The sequence below is a fragment of the Hylaeus volcanicus genome, chromosome 7 (assembly GCF_026283585.1).
Source record: "Hylaeus volcanicus isolate JK05 chromosome 7, UHH_iyHylVolc1.0_haploid, whole genome shotgun sequence".
Taxonomy (NCBI): domain Eukaryota; kingdom Metazoa; phylum Arthropoda; class Insecta; order Hymenoptera; family Colletidae; genus Hylaeus; species Hylaeus volcanicus.
Window position 1 is genome coordinate 4,779,857 of NC_071982.1, and position 15,933 is coordinate 4,795,789.

Here is a 15,933-nt window from a genome sequence, read left to right on the forward strand (position 1 = left end):
TGTCAAAATGACGAATGAAGTGGACAAACAAATAGATAAACAAGCGTAATTCGGGCAGATTCGAGATGAATCGATAACATTTCACTCACCTTTCCCTAGACAGGCGATGTCCACGAGAGAAAACCTTCTTCACGTATCCCTGACAGGCACACACGAGTAGTCTCTCATCGACGAACGATTTAACTCCGAAATCGTTTTCGATTCCTCGCGCGCGCGAGACACTGCCTATTTACATCGGGCGACGTTCGAGTTCGACTGTTCGTTTATTACACACGGATCGATTAACCGTACATTTGCGAGCGACGGTCGTCGAAGGTCCGTTCAGGGTGCCGCGGGAAAGGCTCGACGCTGAACGAGAAGAGAGGAATCCACCGTCCTTTCTCACGTGGCGAGTGTCATGCAAGTATCTTCCGTGTTTCGTTGTTTGTTTTCAATTCTCGACGAGGTTCAAGCCTGGCGGGCTGAACTCATACCCCATACTCACGCCTCGCGTCCCAACCAGAGACTAAAGCGCCTAGTTGCAGTCCACCCGTATAAATGCTCCACCGCAGCGTGAATGTAGTCGTTGATTCGCTAGCGACTAGGAAGGGAAGGATTCTGCGCCGACTCGCCACGAAGCGGCGCCACCACCTGAACGAGTCAAATCGCTCGTTATCATCGGAGAACATTATTTTTTATTTATTAAAATAAATGTGTAATTATATGGAATAGTTGTTACACTAACAGTTCTTCTTGAAGAATATTTCCGACAGGCCGGCAGGCAGACAGGCACAAACACCGACGTTGAAATTTGTATAGCTGTGTTTGGTGGTGCTCGCTGATACCATAGATATGTAGTTGTGATTCCTGCTAGCGCCGCCTGGAATGCTTTCACCCAATTAAAAACGTGGTTACAGTTACCCGCAGTTACTTTATCCTGAACATTCGTAAATTAATTAATTCGTAAATATTCGTTAGGCTTGGTATGCAATTGATAATGTCACCTGACCCTTACTGGCGATGTGCAGTTAACAATTACATACTTCAAATAATTTAGTTACTGCATATACAGACCCAAATCGGGTGGCCAGGACAAAAACCACATTCTAGCCACCCTTTATTAACCCCACGATGATTTCTGAAACATAGTATATATACTTTAAAGCAGTATTTTTGTTGTCAAATAGTCCATTCATAATTCCAGGGTGTCTAGGTATAAGTTCGGACATACGCAAAATGTCAATTTTACAACAAATTTCCAACAAAAAATTACTCTTAGACATTTTCTTTGTGTCGCATTATTCTCGAGAATTTTCACTTTTAATATATTTTCTGCGTTTTCGACTTGACACTCTTTAAATGGCCGTAACTCCACCAAATTACAGTGCAAACTTAAAACTAAGTATACCATTCGAAAGAGCATTAAATTTCCCATCTCTCTGATGCCAAATCAAAATTTATTACGTAGATTTAACAAGTGAAAAATTAGGTCAAACTGTACATTGCGAAAATTTTAAAAAATTTGACTTTTTCTGTATTCGTTTTTCGGTTTCAAAGATATACAGTCAGTGTAATAAGTATTCGTACAGAAACCAATTCAAAATAAAGCTTCATGTATTTATTTTATTAATAAATTTTAGAGGAAGAAATAATTAACCAACATTCCTACATATTTTTAGAATAGAATTTGCGTAAATTAAAGTTTTAAATTAACTTTTAATGTTAGCCTCTCGTTTCTTTTCTTATTCATTTTATTTTAAATTGGTTGCTGTACGAATACTTATTACATCGACTGTAGTTGTTTGGTGGGCACTCTTCGGGAAGAACTTCCTCGAAGTCTCAGCTTTTGAACGGTATTGTCAAAAAAAATTGTGCGATGGTATTTTAGGGAGTAAATGACGTTTTGAATGCAGAAAAGCGTGGGTTTTTACGTGAAAATCGATATTTTTTAACAAAAATCGACTTGTCACTTTAAAATTAACTTGACATCGAATTTGATGTATGTTTTAGTGACACTCCTGAGCCTCCCCAATTAGGAAAAAAAAACGATTTTTTGACATTTCAAGCCTCTCCCAGCCGTGTGTAGAGCCTGAGTGCGAGGTGAATAATAATTGTTTTTGAACATGTATCCATAGAATTATCGTTTTTAGAGACTATTTAATCAAAATTAACCACGGTGTACCGATAAATGATATGCAGATTGGAACACGATCGATTTCACACAGCAAAAAATCAATGTTTTCGGCGCAGGAGAACCGATAAGTTTTGATTTAGGAAGCGGGCATTTTGAACGCTTTTCTGTATTTAAACGTCATTTTCTCCCTAAAATACCACCGTACAATTTTTTTTGACAATACCATTCAAAAGCTGAGACATCGAGGAAGTTTTTCCCGAAGAGTTCCCGCCAAACAACTATGTCTTTGAAACCGAAAAACGAATACAGAAAAAGTCAAATTTTTTGAAATTTTTACATTGTACAGTTTGACCTAATTTTTCACTTGTTAAATCTACGTAATAAATTTTGATTTGGCATCAGAGAGATGGGAAATTTAATGCTCTTTCGAATGGTATACTTAGTTTTAAGTTTGCACTGTAATTTGGTGGAGTTATGGCCGTTTAAAGAGTGTCAAGTCGAAAACGCAGAAAATATATTAAAAGTGAAAATTCTCGAGAATAATGCGACACAAAGAAAATGTCTAAGAGTAATTTTTTGTTGGAAATTTGTTGTAGAATTGACACCCTGCGTATGTCCAAACTTACACGTAGACACCCTGTATATACTTTAAAGCAGTATTTTTATTGTCAAATAGTCCATTCCTAATTCGCCGCCGTCACCTGTAACAGAACAAACGTATATTATTCTCTACTCTTCATATATAAAAAAAAAAACAAGTTCGTAGATGGTCTTCTTTTTCTGTTGTTGCCCTAACTAAAACTACAAAGTTACTCCAAAACGGACGCGATGTATCAGACGCAACACTAATCGCAAACGCGATTCATAGTCATTCGCAACACTACCCTGAAAGAAAACGCGAAAAATACTAATCAAAAGAAATCGCGAGGTGCATTATTATTCGAAACACTAATCTATTAAGTATAAAAAGAACAAATCGCGTGCACCAAGTAATACGAATCCTAAATTAAAAATCCAGCGCAACCATCTCAGGCTGCGGAGAATCATAGTGGCAGCTGCTTTTGGCTGCTTGGTGATTCCTCAAGTGACGATGGTGTCAAATTTTGGGCTTTTCATATGACGAAATACTAATTCAAAACGCGTGAATTTACAACAAATCGGTCGCGATTTATTTATGCGCAACACTAACGGAACTCGCGGCTGGTCTTTGTACGCAACTCTACCATGGAAGAAAACGCGAAAAATTTTAATCCAAAGCTAAGTTGGCTCTAAATACTACTTCCAAACGGACGCGATATTCATTATACGCAACACTAATTGCAATCGCGGTTGATCTTTGTTACGCAACACTACCCTGAAATAAAACGCGAAAGACTCTAATATCAAAAGCAAAATTCACTCTAAATACTACTTCCATTCGAACGCGAGCAATGTTCATTTATACGCTAACAGCAAAATCGCGGCTGGTTCGCGTTCGCAACGCTACTCTGAAAGAAAACGCGAGAAAATTCAAAAGCAAGAATCCTATAAATCGAACACGATATTTCCATTACGCAACACTACTGCAAAACGCGATTTGCCCAAGTGGCACCGAATTCCCACGTTGGAGTACAAGACTCGGATAAACTAACTACGACTACAGGCGAGCAAAGTGACAACGTAGTAATGACTCCCCATGTTCGAATTTCGAAGATGAAGAGCCATTCGTTGCTGCCCTTTCTTGCGACAATTTGTCAGGGCCTCTTCGGCATACAGCCTCTTCTTTCTTCGGACGCATTGTCCCATCTGAAACTTATAGATAGGGTCGAGGTTCAGTGCAATACGTGGACGTTCAACCCGGTGAACCACACGTCTAGAACCTCGAGGGAACGAGCGTTTCGAGGAACCCTACTGATCACGACCGCGACCGCGAAGCAACGACTCAAAGAGTCGAGACCCAAGGAATCGAGAGCAGATTCGAAAACAAACGGACAGAAGCTCCGTTTGCATCGACATTGCAACGATTTCTCGAATCCACCTACAGTAACAGATCCGTCAATCGTTGCGCGGCCTACTCAAACTAAAGTGACGAGATCTGTCCTGGACCCTACCTACTGGGATTTAACATACACACCAGAAGTTAAGTTACCTATCTACCTACGCTATATTTAAACATGGCAAAACAATCACACCAACACAGGCGCTCAACGATCCTCAATCAAGGCTCTCGGGCGCGACCTAAACTAGGGAGATGTCCCGGGACACCTCCGACACCCGAAGATACCATACGCAACATTCACACTCTAAAGGTACGTACCAGTTTCCTGAAATCCACTGACAAAGGCTAGCGACCATTGCGTATATCTAAATATTATATATAAATATTTATATGTAATGCTTCGGTATCCAGGTTCATCTCAGTGTATTATTTTCTTTGTGTTCTACAAGATTGGCAAGCTACTTTTTAAATATACATTTAATGAAATAGTATTACGATCATTGAATATGCAGAAGAATATTTTTAACGAAACAATCATGAGGTAATTCATGATAAATAAGAATTCGATATTATCGTTATAAAAGTCTGGTATTAATACCACTTTGCTTCTGGTTTCCAATAAATTTTTAACCGACGCACTTCGACATCCTAACCACACACACACATGTAAAAAGTACGTCGGTGCACGATTCGCTAGCCAGAGTCAGTAGCCAGACATATTATTATTATAAATTTTATAAACTAAGTCATCGTGCCCATTGCCTTCGCTCATCCAAGTAGCACCTGGGCACGTGAATGAGTTCAGACAACGAACATGGAAGGGTTAAACCTGAAAATCCTCAATAAAAAGAATAATTAGTAAATCTAATCGGGCTAACATTGTTTCCTTCTTTGTCATTTAATTTAGTAGTAAAAGTGACTCGACTTTTAATGTATAAAAATTTGATAATTGAAAACTGGGCCTGCATTAATACTGAGAAATTGAATTGTCAAGAAAAATGACTCTAATTAAAATTGAATTATTAAGAAAAATGACTAATCAAAATTGAATTATCAAAAAAAATTACTCTAACCAAAATTAAATATAAAGATATATATTGATCTACTTTCAGGTGATTCCATTTGTCAAAGTATATTTTTTAACGAACGTACAAAAGTGCTCAAAATGTGTTTACTTTGACTCAGAAGTCGACCTATCGCGGAGCATCCTTCTTGTACATACATAAAAACTTCAACGGAATAAATGTATAATTAAAAGAACGAAAATATAAGTATATTTCATACATTTATATATTTAATTTAATTTATATTATATATATTATTGTATTTTTAAAAATTATATTTGAAGTCATAAATTGAAATATATAGAAAAAATCTACTGTATCTCTATACATCATGATTTTATAAATATCTATATGAATATACTCTCAACAATGAGTATTCGTATCAAGAAATATTTATCATATAATGGAATATCTTTATTTTATAAATATCGATATGTATATACTCTCAACAATGAGTATTTGTATCAAAAAATATTTATTGCAAAATGGAATATTATTGTATCGTTTTATTAATAGAAAATGCGAAGTACAAGAAGACCCTATCCTGCACTAACAATAAGAAATAAAACAGATGATGTTACTACTCATGAATATGCTATGCAAATTCCATAATGCAATGCATACCCATGGTCACTATACTCGCCAAAGACCACGTATACAACAGTCGCCCGTGTCGATTCGGACCTTTCGTCCTACGACATGATTGGGGACAAGAGGAACAGAAATGCTTGCGACTTACCAACCGTTGTCTTGATACAGGGCTATGTAGTGGCTCTGCTGTCGCTGATCATCGGTGTAGCTCTGCTGTCGCTGATCATCGGGGCAGCTCTGTATTATCCACGTCGAAATCGCAGTACCTCTGCTTTATCTGGGTCGAATTTCAAATTTCTTTTGTTTCGTGATGTAAACACTCTGCAGCAAAAGTTACATGACTTAATAACATGTTTCAAAAATTGCAGTAGTTACAATATTAAAACATTACAATTGCAAAATCATAAATTTTACGTTTGTACAAAAAAGATACGCGAATGTTAAAAAAATGTTTTACTTTGATCTGTTATGTTTCTAACATATTTAAAGTACATTATAAAAATGTGTAACTTCATAAATATTTCAAGTTTCTAAAAAGTGTAGTGTAATGAAGTTAATGTGTATAAACTCACAAAATTTATTTATTTAGTTTTTAATGAATGTAAGAAGAAACTGTATAAATTTCCAAAATCTTATGTTTGATATGTGTGCAACAAAGGTATGTAAATGTTGAAAGAATGCTTAAGTTTTTATCTGATATGCTTCTAACATATTTGTTATGAATTTTAAAAATGTGTATTGTCATAAATGTTCACAGTTTCTAGAAAGTATAGCATAGCATAGTAAATGTGCTACGACCCATAAAATTTATCAATTTCTAAGGAATGTAAAAAGAAACTGTAAATTTGCAAAATTATACAACTTTTATATGTATGTAACAAAGCTTACATACCTTTGTTATACATATAAAAATTGTATGATTTTGCAAATTTACACAATTTTTTCTTACATTCGTTATACATTGACAAATTTTATGAGTCAAAGCACATTTACTATGCTATGCTATACTTTCTAAAAACTGTGAACATTTATAACAATACGCATTTTTAAAATTCATAACAAATATGTTAGAAGCATATCAGATAAAAACTTAAGCATTCTTTCAACATTTACATACCTTTGTTGCACACATATCAAACATAAGATTTTGGTAATTTATACAGTTTCTTCTTACATTCATTAAAAACTAAATAAATAAATTTTGTGAGTTTATGCATATTAACTTCATTACACTACACCTTTTAGAAACTTAAAATATTTATGAAGTTACACATTTTTCTAATAAATGTTAAATGTGTTAGAAACATAAGAGATAAGTAAATTTGCAAAGTCATACAATTTTTATATGTATAACAAAGGTATCTAAGCTTCGTTATACATATAAAAGTTGTATAAATTTACAGTTTCTTTTTACATTCCTTATAAATTGATAAATTTTATGAGTCAAAGCACTTTTACTATGCTACGCTACATTTTCTAGAAACTGTGAACTTGTACGATGATATACATTTTCATAATTTCTTAATAATTTAATGGAACAGAGAAAATGAAAGCTTAAACATTTTTTCAGCATTTAGATACCTAGGTATCTTTTCTCTGTTTCGTTAAATTAGTAAGAAATTATAAAAATGTATATCATCGTAGAAGTTCACAGTTTCTAGAAAGTGTAGCGTACCATAGTAAAAGTGCTTCGACTCATAAAATTTATAATGAATGTAAGATAAAATTGTAAATTTGCAAAATTATACAATTTGTGTCTAACAAAAGAATCTAATTATTGATAGAATGTTTAACATTTTACTTTTTATGTTTCATGATACATACATTCATAAGTCATTGCAAATGTGTTAGAAACATAAAAGATAAAATCTTATCATTTTTTCAATATTTAGATACTTTTGTTAGAGAGATATAAATTGTATAATTCTGCAAATTTGTACAATTTTATTCTATATTCATAATAAACTAATAAAATTTGAATTTACGTTATTTATATACTAATGACATTAATCAAAGACAATATTACCTGTTATTCTTCTTTCCCCGGTAAGCTGCACAATTTTTTTGGCGTTCTAATGTCCAGAAATTTCGATTGAAGTTTTCAACGTGAAGTAGAAGCTCAGCGTCAGATCCTGGAACATTCAAGAATTCGAATTTAGGCCAAGTTACGATAAATATATATTCTTACTGTATCTAAGCAACAAATTAATTGAAAAAACGAAAAGAAAAACGATAATATTACTTTGGAAGACGTACTCCCATAGTACGAATTGATATTCGAACGTATATCAATTGGTACCTCATGGAGAACGAAAATGATGCAAGTGCGAAATCGATCTAATTTTCTCAAAAACCTGATTCAATGAACAAGCAATATTATTAATCTATTAAAGAGACGGTAAGTAGCAACGCAAAGTAGAAATAGCAACGATTAGATGTTAATTAAATTGAATTATGCTTACCTATTAATTTGCGGATCACCGATCGACACCAAACGTCTGCTCTCTTCAAATACCGCCAAGCGAAAGAACGTCTTCTTCTCGGCTCCGTGCTTGCGCGCAGTGGGTTCTGTGTGCTCGGCCAATGAGAGTCGAGTATTTAAGTTTCCAAAGAAACGCTCAACGTGATTGGTTGTCACTTCTGAACGGAAATTGATATTGGAAAGTGAAAAGTATCAATATGTATGATATATGTAGATATACAGGGTGTCCCAAAAATGTTGTAACACCTTGAAAGGGGTAGTTCAGGAGGTGATTTGAAACAACTTTTTCCTTAGCAAAAATATTGTCCGAGGCTTCGTTGAGGAGATATTAACGGAAAAAACTGACCAATCAGAGCGCGCGTATACTATTGGAGCGGCCGTTGTAGCCTAGGCTACGCGCTAGGTGGCCGCGCTCCCCGACCAATCAGAGCGCGAGTATGCCAATGGAGCGCCCGCTGATTGGTCAATGTTTTCCGTTAATATCTCTTCAACGGAGCCTCGGACAACATTTTCGCTAAGGAAAAAGTTGTTTCAAATCACCTCCCGAACCACCCCTTTCAAGGTGTTACATTTTTGGGACACCCTGTATATTATTACCTTCGTCTGAACGAAATTCCCGAGAATTCTTTTCTTTCGTTGATGTAACAGCAAGGGAGAAACTTGTTCACGTTTAGTAACCTTACTAACTTTGATAGATGTTTACAATCGATTTCCAATCACTTATTCTTTCATATAGCTACAAAACCGTTGCATCACTTATTAGGACAACTTTATTAGCTCTTTCCTAACCTAAATTATGTATCTATTATAATAGAGATCACTTATCTCATAGGACATTCGTCTGAATTACATTAATTACGTTAGATTAAAGATTCAATGGTTTAGGTTGATATGACGTGATCGAGAAATTTATGTAGTATGAATATCCTAATTTTTGAATAATATGACTAATGTTATTACATTTATTAATTATAAAACAGTAGGGAGAAGATTATTAAATTGAAGCATTGATAAAATATGTTTCTCAGAGTTAGCCTAATTTGACCTAAGACCTAATTTTGGAATAATACGACTAATGTTATTACATTTATTAATTGTAGAACAGTACGGACAAGATTATTAAACTGAAGCATCGGTAAAATATGTTTGTCAGTGTTAGGGTTCTTAAATATTTATTTTTACGTGCAGTCGATAAATCAGGTCGCAAAACATGTTCTGTAAAAATAACAAATAAACATATGTCAAGAACTGAGATATTTATTTTGTAAATAATACAAATTATTATATACCTATCACACCAAATCTCACATTCTCAGACTCTGTAATGCTTTCTGTAACTAACGTTCTGTAAAATGAACTTGAAGCTCGTATGTTCAATGTTTTCAAATATAAGATTATGGTGTGATAGGTATATAATAATTAGTATTATTTACAAATTAAATATCTCAGTTCTTGACATATGTTTATTTGTTATTTTTACTGAACATGTTTTGCGACCTGATTTATCGACTGCACGTACAAATAAATACTTTCACGTTTCCAATGGCCAGATGCAACGACGTATGGGGTGAAATTACGGTAGATCGCTATGGAAACCCATGGAACACATAAGTCGACATAAATCGAATTCAGTTGTCTGAAGTAAACGTCAGCCTTGAAACAAGGGTTATTGGAACAAACTTACATTAACAATTAATTTCAATTGAATTTTAATCTATTGCTTCAATGGAAATCAACGAAGACAAGGTTGAAGAAAAGAAGAATGGTTTGAGAAGGAAAATGTCCTCGGCAGAGAGGGACTTATGGTTGAAACCATTGCTGAAGTTGAAACAACAGGAGATCATTCTTGATAGGGGAGTGGCTTGTGCCATCGATAACATGAAAATCGATAAGGATTTGTTGCAGGAAATTATTCACGAACGCAAGGAAATGTCATCTAAAAGGTACTACTGGAGTACAGACTAACATTTATTTTTTTTTTCTCCAAAATACTTGAGACCAGTGTCCTCCAAGTAGAGGGCGCCACCTTTAAAGCGACAAACATCTAATTTAAAAATTAATTTAAAAATTATTTTGCAATATTTGTCAGGCAAATCTTTTTGAACACGATGTATAAGTACATGGAAGACATCGCTACAGAAATGGATTCTATTAAACTCGTAGCGAGGAATCCAGAAGAACTAAAGAAATTAGGTAAACATTAATATTCAATTCTGATATCACTGTAAATCGATGTGTATTATTTTTATTTTTATTTATGTTCAGATGTGAACACGTACAAACTAAAATTGATCAAATTTTGGCAAAAGATGCAGGATTTCAAAAAATCCTGTTGCATCGAGGCTCTGGTGGAAGAACAGGCAACGCTTAGGAATGAATTACGCGACTTCGAGCCACGAATAAAAAAGTATGAACATTTTCAGAAGAACGTTTTATCAGCGTGCCAAAGTAGAATCGAAAGCAGAAGAGAAAGGAAGGATTACAGGGACGCGGAAGATTTCCATGCACTTGTTGCGAGAACAGGTAGCGAAAATAAATATTATCCTTTTTTAATCGCTAATTGAAAATATAAATTGTCGTTAGGACACACGGATAACTGGAGCACGGATGATCATTTATACTTCTTGAAAATGCGGAAGAAATGTAATAACATTCCAGCTCTGGTCGCCGCTGTACAGAAGAAATTTCCTGATTTATCAACGGAGACTATAGTGAATCACGAGGCATGGTACAAATTGTACACAGACCTGCGGGAAAAACAAAAATCAGTTGTAAAAGAATGGCGACAGAAGAGGGAGCTAAAGAAAATAAAGAGTGCCGAAGAATCCAGAAGCAATCAAAATTATTTTGAAGAAAATGATGACTCGAACGAAAAAGAGAAAATGGAAGTTTTTAAAAAGAAGAAACTATCGCGAAGCGAAGCATCCAGGTCGAACCACAGTGCAGATTCCAACGTAAGTCTAAAGAAGGACTTAATTAAAAAATGGCGGATGGAAAAGGAGAATAAACGCACGATGGACGAAGAACAACTGAAAATTCGGATAAAATTAAAAAGAGAAACTGAAGAGAAACAAAGAAGAAGGCGTAGGGAGAAAATTCTGGAAGCTTTGGAGGAATATAAAAAGAAGAAGTCTCTAGAGAGTGCCTCGAGGGAATCGAGTGCCAATTCGAAGGACAAGTGTACTTATGATTCGGAACTAGTTAAAGCTTTCAGGTAATTTTTAATTCAGACGTAATTCAAAACAATTGCTTTTAAGTGAGATTTTTGAAGCGATAAAATTAAATCGTTGCAGGAAGCAGGATAAAGAGTACACGAAAAAAAGAAAAGAGCTGATACTGCGTTCGCAAAAATCGCATAAGATTGAAATGACGGAAGCAAAGAGATCCGTGCTTTTGAATAACAAAAACTTTTCTACTTTGTTGAATAGCACGGTGGTTTGGAGAGAGAAATGTGAATTTGAAGACCCAGTGGGACGTTCCAACGAGCCACAGTACGTTAAAGACATTCCAAAGCTGTAAGTAATAGCAAAATTGATTAAATTATCCTTAAAAATCTGATCGTCCTTATTTATATAAAATGGTGTTAAAGGTGCTTTCGATGGAGGAACGAAGAATCAGAAGATCTGAAAGATTTAATAACATTTATTTGAAAAGATAACAGAACATTTATACGCTATAATATAGTTCAGTGATGACGAAGAATTTAAAAATATCGTACTATTGTATAATTTTATTGTAATTGTACATCATACTCGTATAATAATTTCAGTTAACTTGCGTCTCTAATTATTATGGTTAAAAATATGTATAAATATACAATTCCTATTCACAAACCATACAGTTCTTGTTTATCTAGATTTGGGAATCTCGGCCCACTTAACATAATAATCACCATTCGACAATTGACTATTTTCATTTCAAAATGGTATAATGTAAATAGTTTCATTTATATTCTAACTACGAGTAATTTTTATACAATTTTTTTTAAAGGAAAAACTTACGATGTTCTCGGTCTAAAAATGAAGATATGATCATTGTTATTGCTTCGATAAATTAATAAACGATACTTTGTAATTTAGAACGGTGAAGCATAATATTTATTGTGTTTTGTAAATATTTACAGTAATTGTACTTACTTCGTTCACCGGTCTAAACTTCTCCGAATTCTCCAAAATTTCCTTCCTAAGATACAACGTCAAATACTTTAATGCCAACAAACTTCCAAGCATTTCGAAATTCGTAATTCAACGTGAGCACCGAATAAAACAAAATAAAACGTCGAAGTTCGTTCAAAATGGAGCCACGTGTAACTCAATATCTGTTAATAAAATTATTCGTAACCAATAAATCCTGGAAAAAAAATTTTTATTTTTATTTTATATGGGGCCTTTAAATTGCACTCCGTCACTTGGGGAAATGAACGAAACCGATTGATACATACTTAGTGTTTATTTTTCTTTACGAACGTACCGGTTCCTTCAGACGATGTACATAATAAGTTATGAGTAAACGAGCGTTGACTTTATCCAAGACCTTTCGTTCTCGGCTCTAAGTGGACCTCTAAATCGGTGAATCCTCTCCTCCAATCGTTTCCTGAGCGTGCGCGACGTAGCGCCTCTTAGGGAGGAAAGTCTACCTAGGGGGCCAAATATCAAGTATTCCTAGTGATTTTTTTTACAGAGAAAAATTTCTGTAATGTTTTCATAAGCTTGAGAATATTTCAGATATGATTTGAAGTACATTCGGTCAGTTTTTCAATTCATTTCACACAGAAACTACATTTCTCCAAACAGTTGTCTTCGAGGAACAGCTGATATCTGAAAGATTTAAAAAAAAAACGAACATTTAATATTTGGCCTCCCAATGTGGTATCCCCTCTTAAAACGTAAACAAAAAAGTGGCAAAACTAAACGAATCCGCGTATTTGGTAAAAAGACGATTTTAAGTTTCTATCCAGTCATGGATAATGCCAACCCTCGAACTGTTTTACTCAAATATATAATATACTTTCTATTAACCTTCTTTTTTCGTTCGTTAATTCGATCTCTCTCTCTCTCTCTCTCTCTCTCTCTCTCTCTCTCTCTCTCTCTCGCATGCACTCTCATTAGATTACCAAATACAAAAAACATAGGTGATACAATATATGTATAATGTTATAATACAAATGTGCCGAGCACTGTGCCGAGCACGATCTCGATAAGGACCGACGGTTCATCTGTTTTCATTTTTTTCACGCTTTTCTATTTTTTTTCCGTTTATATTCGCAATTGTACAGTCAGCACCTTATCAATTTACTCGTCCACTGCCACGCTTACGAGTAGACTCCTTACATCATATATCTCCTTTTTATTTTTTATTTTGTTCGAACTGTGCATACATACATATATAATACACATGTATATACATATCTATATATGTATGTTACGCGGGTAGAAATATAACCGTTTAGAATTTATAATGTTTACCTTCTAGAAGTTTATTACAACGAACGATAAATTGTTTAATGAAACGCTCCCAACGTTTCGTCCCTTTTGCTCGCGCGCACTCGACCTTGTTCACTTTCCTGATAAACAAACTCATCATCGTACAGAAACAAACATCCGTGTGACACGCACTGGATTTACCGTGCAACCATTGCGGCGTAGAATTCTTAATTAGATACAAGCTTCGAGTGAAGAATAAAATATATATAACCGTCTATACGTTCGAGAATAAGAATGCTACGAGCTTGAGAAACTAATTCAGACCTAAGATCAAATTCATTTAAACTCTCAAATAAATTTGATTTAATCTGTTCAACTTGAAAGAAATACTCGTATCGAACTAAAGTTTGTATTACCATATTTAAATGAATATAAGTATTGCGATAAGCTTCAGTTAAATAGAATATATAAATATAATTGCAGCTTAATTCATTGAAATGAAAATTCATTATTATTACATAAATTACATGTTTACATTTATGTATAAATGAATTGAACCATGGAATATTTGGCTATAAACAAAAATTTCCTGTGAAACATTAATTAGGTGATTTAGACAGTAAATTTGATTATAGGTATAACAGAATGATTTATGTTTTATTCGTTTCTCGAAATGTGTTATCTACTTGAGAATTTTGGCCATCGAGTGCTGCCTGACGATACGAGTTCTCTTGTAACAGAAGTATATAATAAATATGTACACGCGAACACTTTGTATGTACAATTAAAAATCCTTTTTGCCCCTCTATTTTTTAACGTTTCAACCGAGTAACCGAAAAATTGGAGCCGAATTTATACAGAGTACGAATTATTCTTATAGGTTTCTTGGACGAGTCGTTGGCATTGAACCACTGTTATCAACAATATAATCTACTACTGATTCACTACTCATAAACATAAATGTAGAAATATTTTTAATTAATACAATAAATATTCATTATGTATTAAGATACTTGGGCTGAATTACTCAATAAAAAAAATCAATTGGGAAACAACGAGTACCCCTTAAATAAAATAAAATGTACAATTTCAAGTTCTGCTTTAATTCACATCGATTAATTACACCTAGATAAACACCTGAAATAATTACCTATAAAATGATAATCGTAATAGAATTATACAAAGATCCCAAAAAAATGTGATTAATCTATATCGTCATTACAAAATAAAGTGTGCATTGTTTCTTTCGTATTGAAACATTTAACGAACGTAAAAAAGTGCTTACTCGGATTTCTGGTCACTGGGTTAACAAGCTGTACAAATTCGTCTCCAGTCTTTCCAGTCACCCTGTATTTCTTGTTTCGTCAGCGACAACCTCCGATTTAATGTCAGGCTCTCACCCTCTCGTTTTCCTCCCTTTCCATCTCGAAACTCGAAGCGCAACAAGTGTCGGTCGACTTGAATTTTTCTTTTTCTAGTTTCTTCTTTTCTCCCTAGTTATCGATCGTTCCATGGAAAAGTCCGCGACGCTTTCGTGACGAACGCACTGGATCACGAAAGGAGGGAAGGGTGGCGTTAAGGGGATGGAGATCGGAGACTTCAATGCCTCTCTCGTCGATAGAAAGCAACCTTTAACTTCTAGCATTGCACATTTTGGGGACGGTTAAGACTCGAGATCCTGCATCTATGCTCCATTCGAAAAAAAAAAAAGATTTTTTCCAGATTCATTTTATTTTCGGAGGAATTACCTACGACACTGAATTTCTTTGGCGGACAGATGGGAACGCGACCGACGAAGGGGAGGGTGAAAGCTGTTAGTTTAAATTTTCAAAATAATTCTTTTAGAATTACAAGTGTCTATTTAATTTGCAACAATTTTGAAAGATTTTATTTTCGCGTATCTGTGCTTGAAATATTCAATTATTGATTACTAATGTTCAATCTCAAAAAATTAACAATAACGTACTATACCATTGTTATGAAACAAAAGAATTTATTTTGAAAATTTATCCTTCGTCATCCGAGGTTCTGAAAGCGCGTTCAATCAATTTCAGAATGAGAAATGTCCGTGCATCGACGGAATACCCTCTCAGGACTGAACTTTTGCAAAGTATTAAAAACAAAAGTAAAAGAATGAAAAGCAGCGCACCTTTACGGATCCTCGGACACTTCTCGATCCAGCGACGGGCAAAAATCTTTACCTAAACGTAATTTCCAATAACGAATCGAAGATAAGCAACTGTTCATCCGGTATTCGTTAAATAAAAAAAAAAAAAAAAGAA

The 15,933-nt window shown here is 34.5% G+C and overlaps 2 protein-coding genes across 3 annotated transcripts in view; one reads left to right on the forward strand and one right to left on the reverse strand.

Moving 5' to 3' along the window:
- LOC128879265 (GAS2-like protein pickled eggs) overlaps nucleotides 1-517 on the reverse strand; it is an 82,281-nt gene extending 81,764 nt beyond the window's left edge. For both annotated transcript variants that reach the window (XM_054128248.1, XM_054128247.1), the window contains exon 1: nucleotides 90-517. The gene's annotated coding sequence lies outside the window, so the exon portion shown is untranslated. The remainder of the gene's footprint in view (nucleotides 1-89) is intronic.
- Nucleotides 518-9,786: 9,269 nt separating this feature from the next.
- LOC128879282 (coiled-coil domain-containing protein 112-like) lies at nucleotides 9,787-15,933 on the forward strand. The gene is made up of 6 exons (XM_054128272.1): nucleotides 9,787-10,171; nucleotides 10,318-10,421; nucleotides 10,494-10,751; nucleotides 10,812-11,442; nucleotides 11,522-11,743; nucleotides 11,818-15,933. The coding sequence occupies exons 1-6, from the start codon at nucleotides 9,954-9,956 to the stop codon at nucleotides 11,876-11,878; spliced, it is 1,494 nt and encodes a 497-aa protein (XP_053984247.1). The 5' UTR covers nucleotides 9,787-9,953; the 3' UTR covers nucleotides 11,879-15,933.

What these genes read in the sequence shown, in the direction of transcription:
- LOC128879282 (XM_054128272.1), top strand. Translation starts at nt 9,954, where the DNA reads ATGGAAATCAACGAAGACAAGGTTGAAGAAAAGAAGAATGGTTTGAGA. An exon ending in AAGGAAATGTCATCTAAAAG is followed by an intron (nt 10,172 to 10,317) that starts GTACTACTGGAG and finishes AATATTTGTCAG; the next exon opens with GCAAATCTTTTTGAACACGA. An exon ending in TGCACTTGTTGCGAGAACAG is followed by an intron (nt 10,752 to 10,811) that starts GTAGCGAAAATA and finishes AATTGTCGTTAG; the next exon opens with GACACACGGATAACTGGAGC.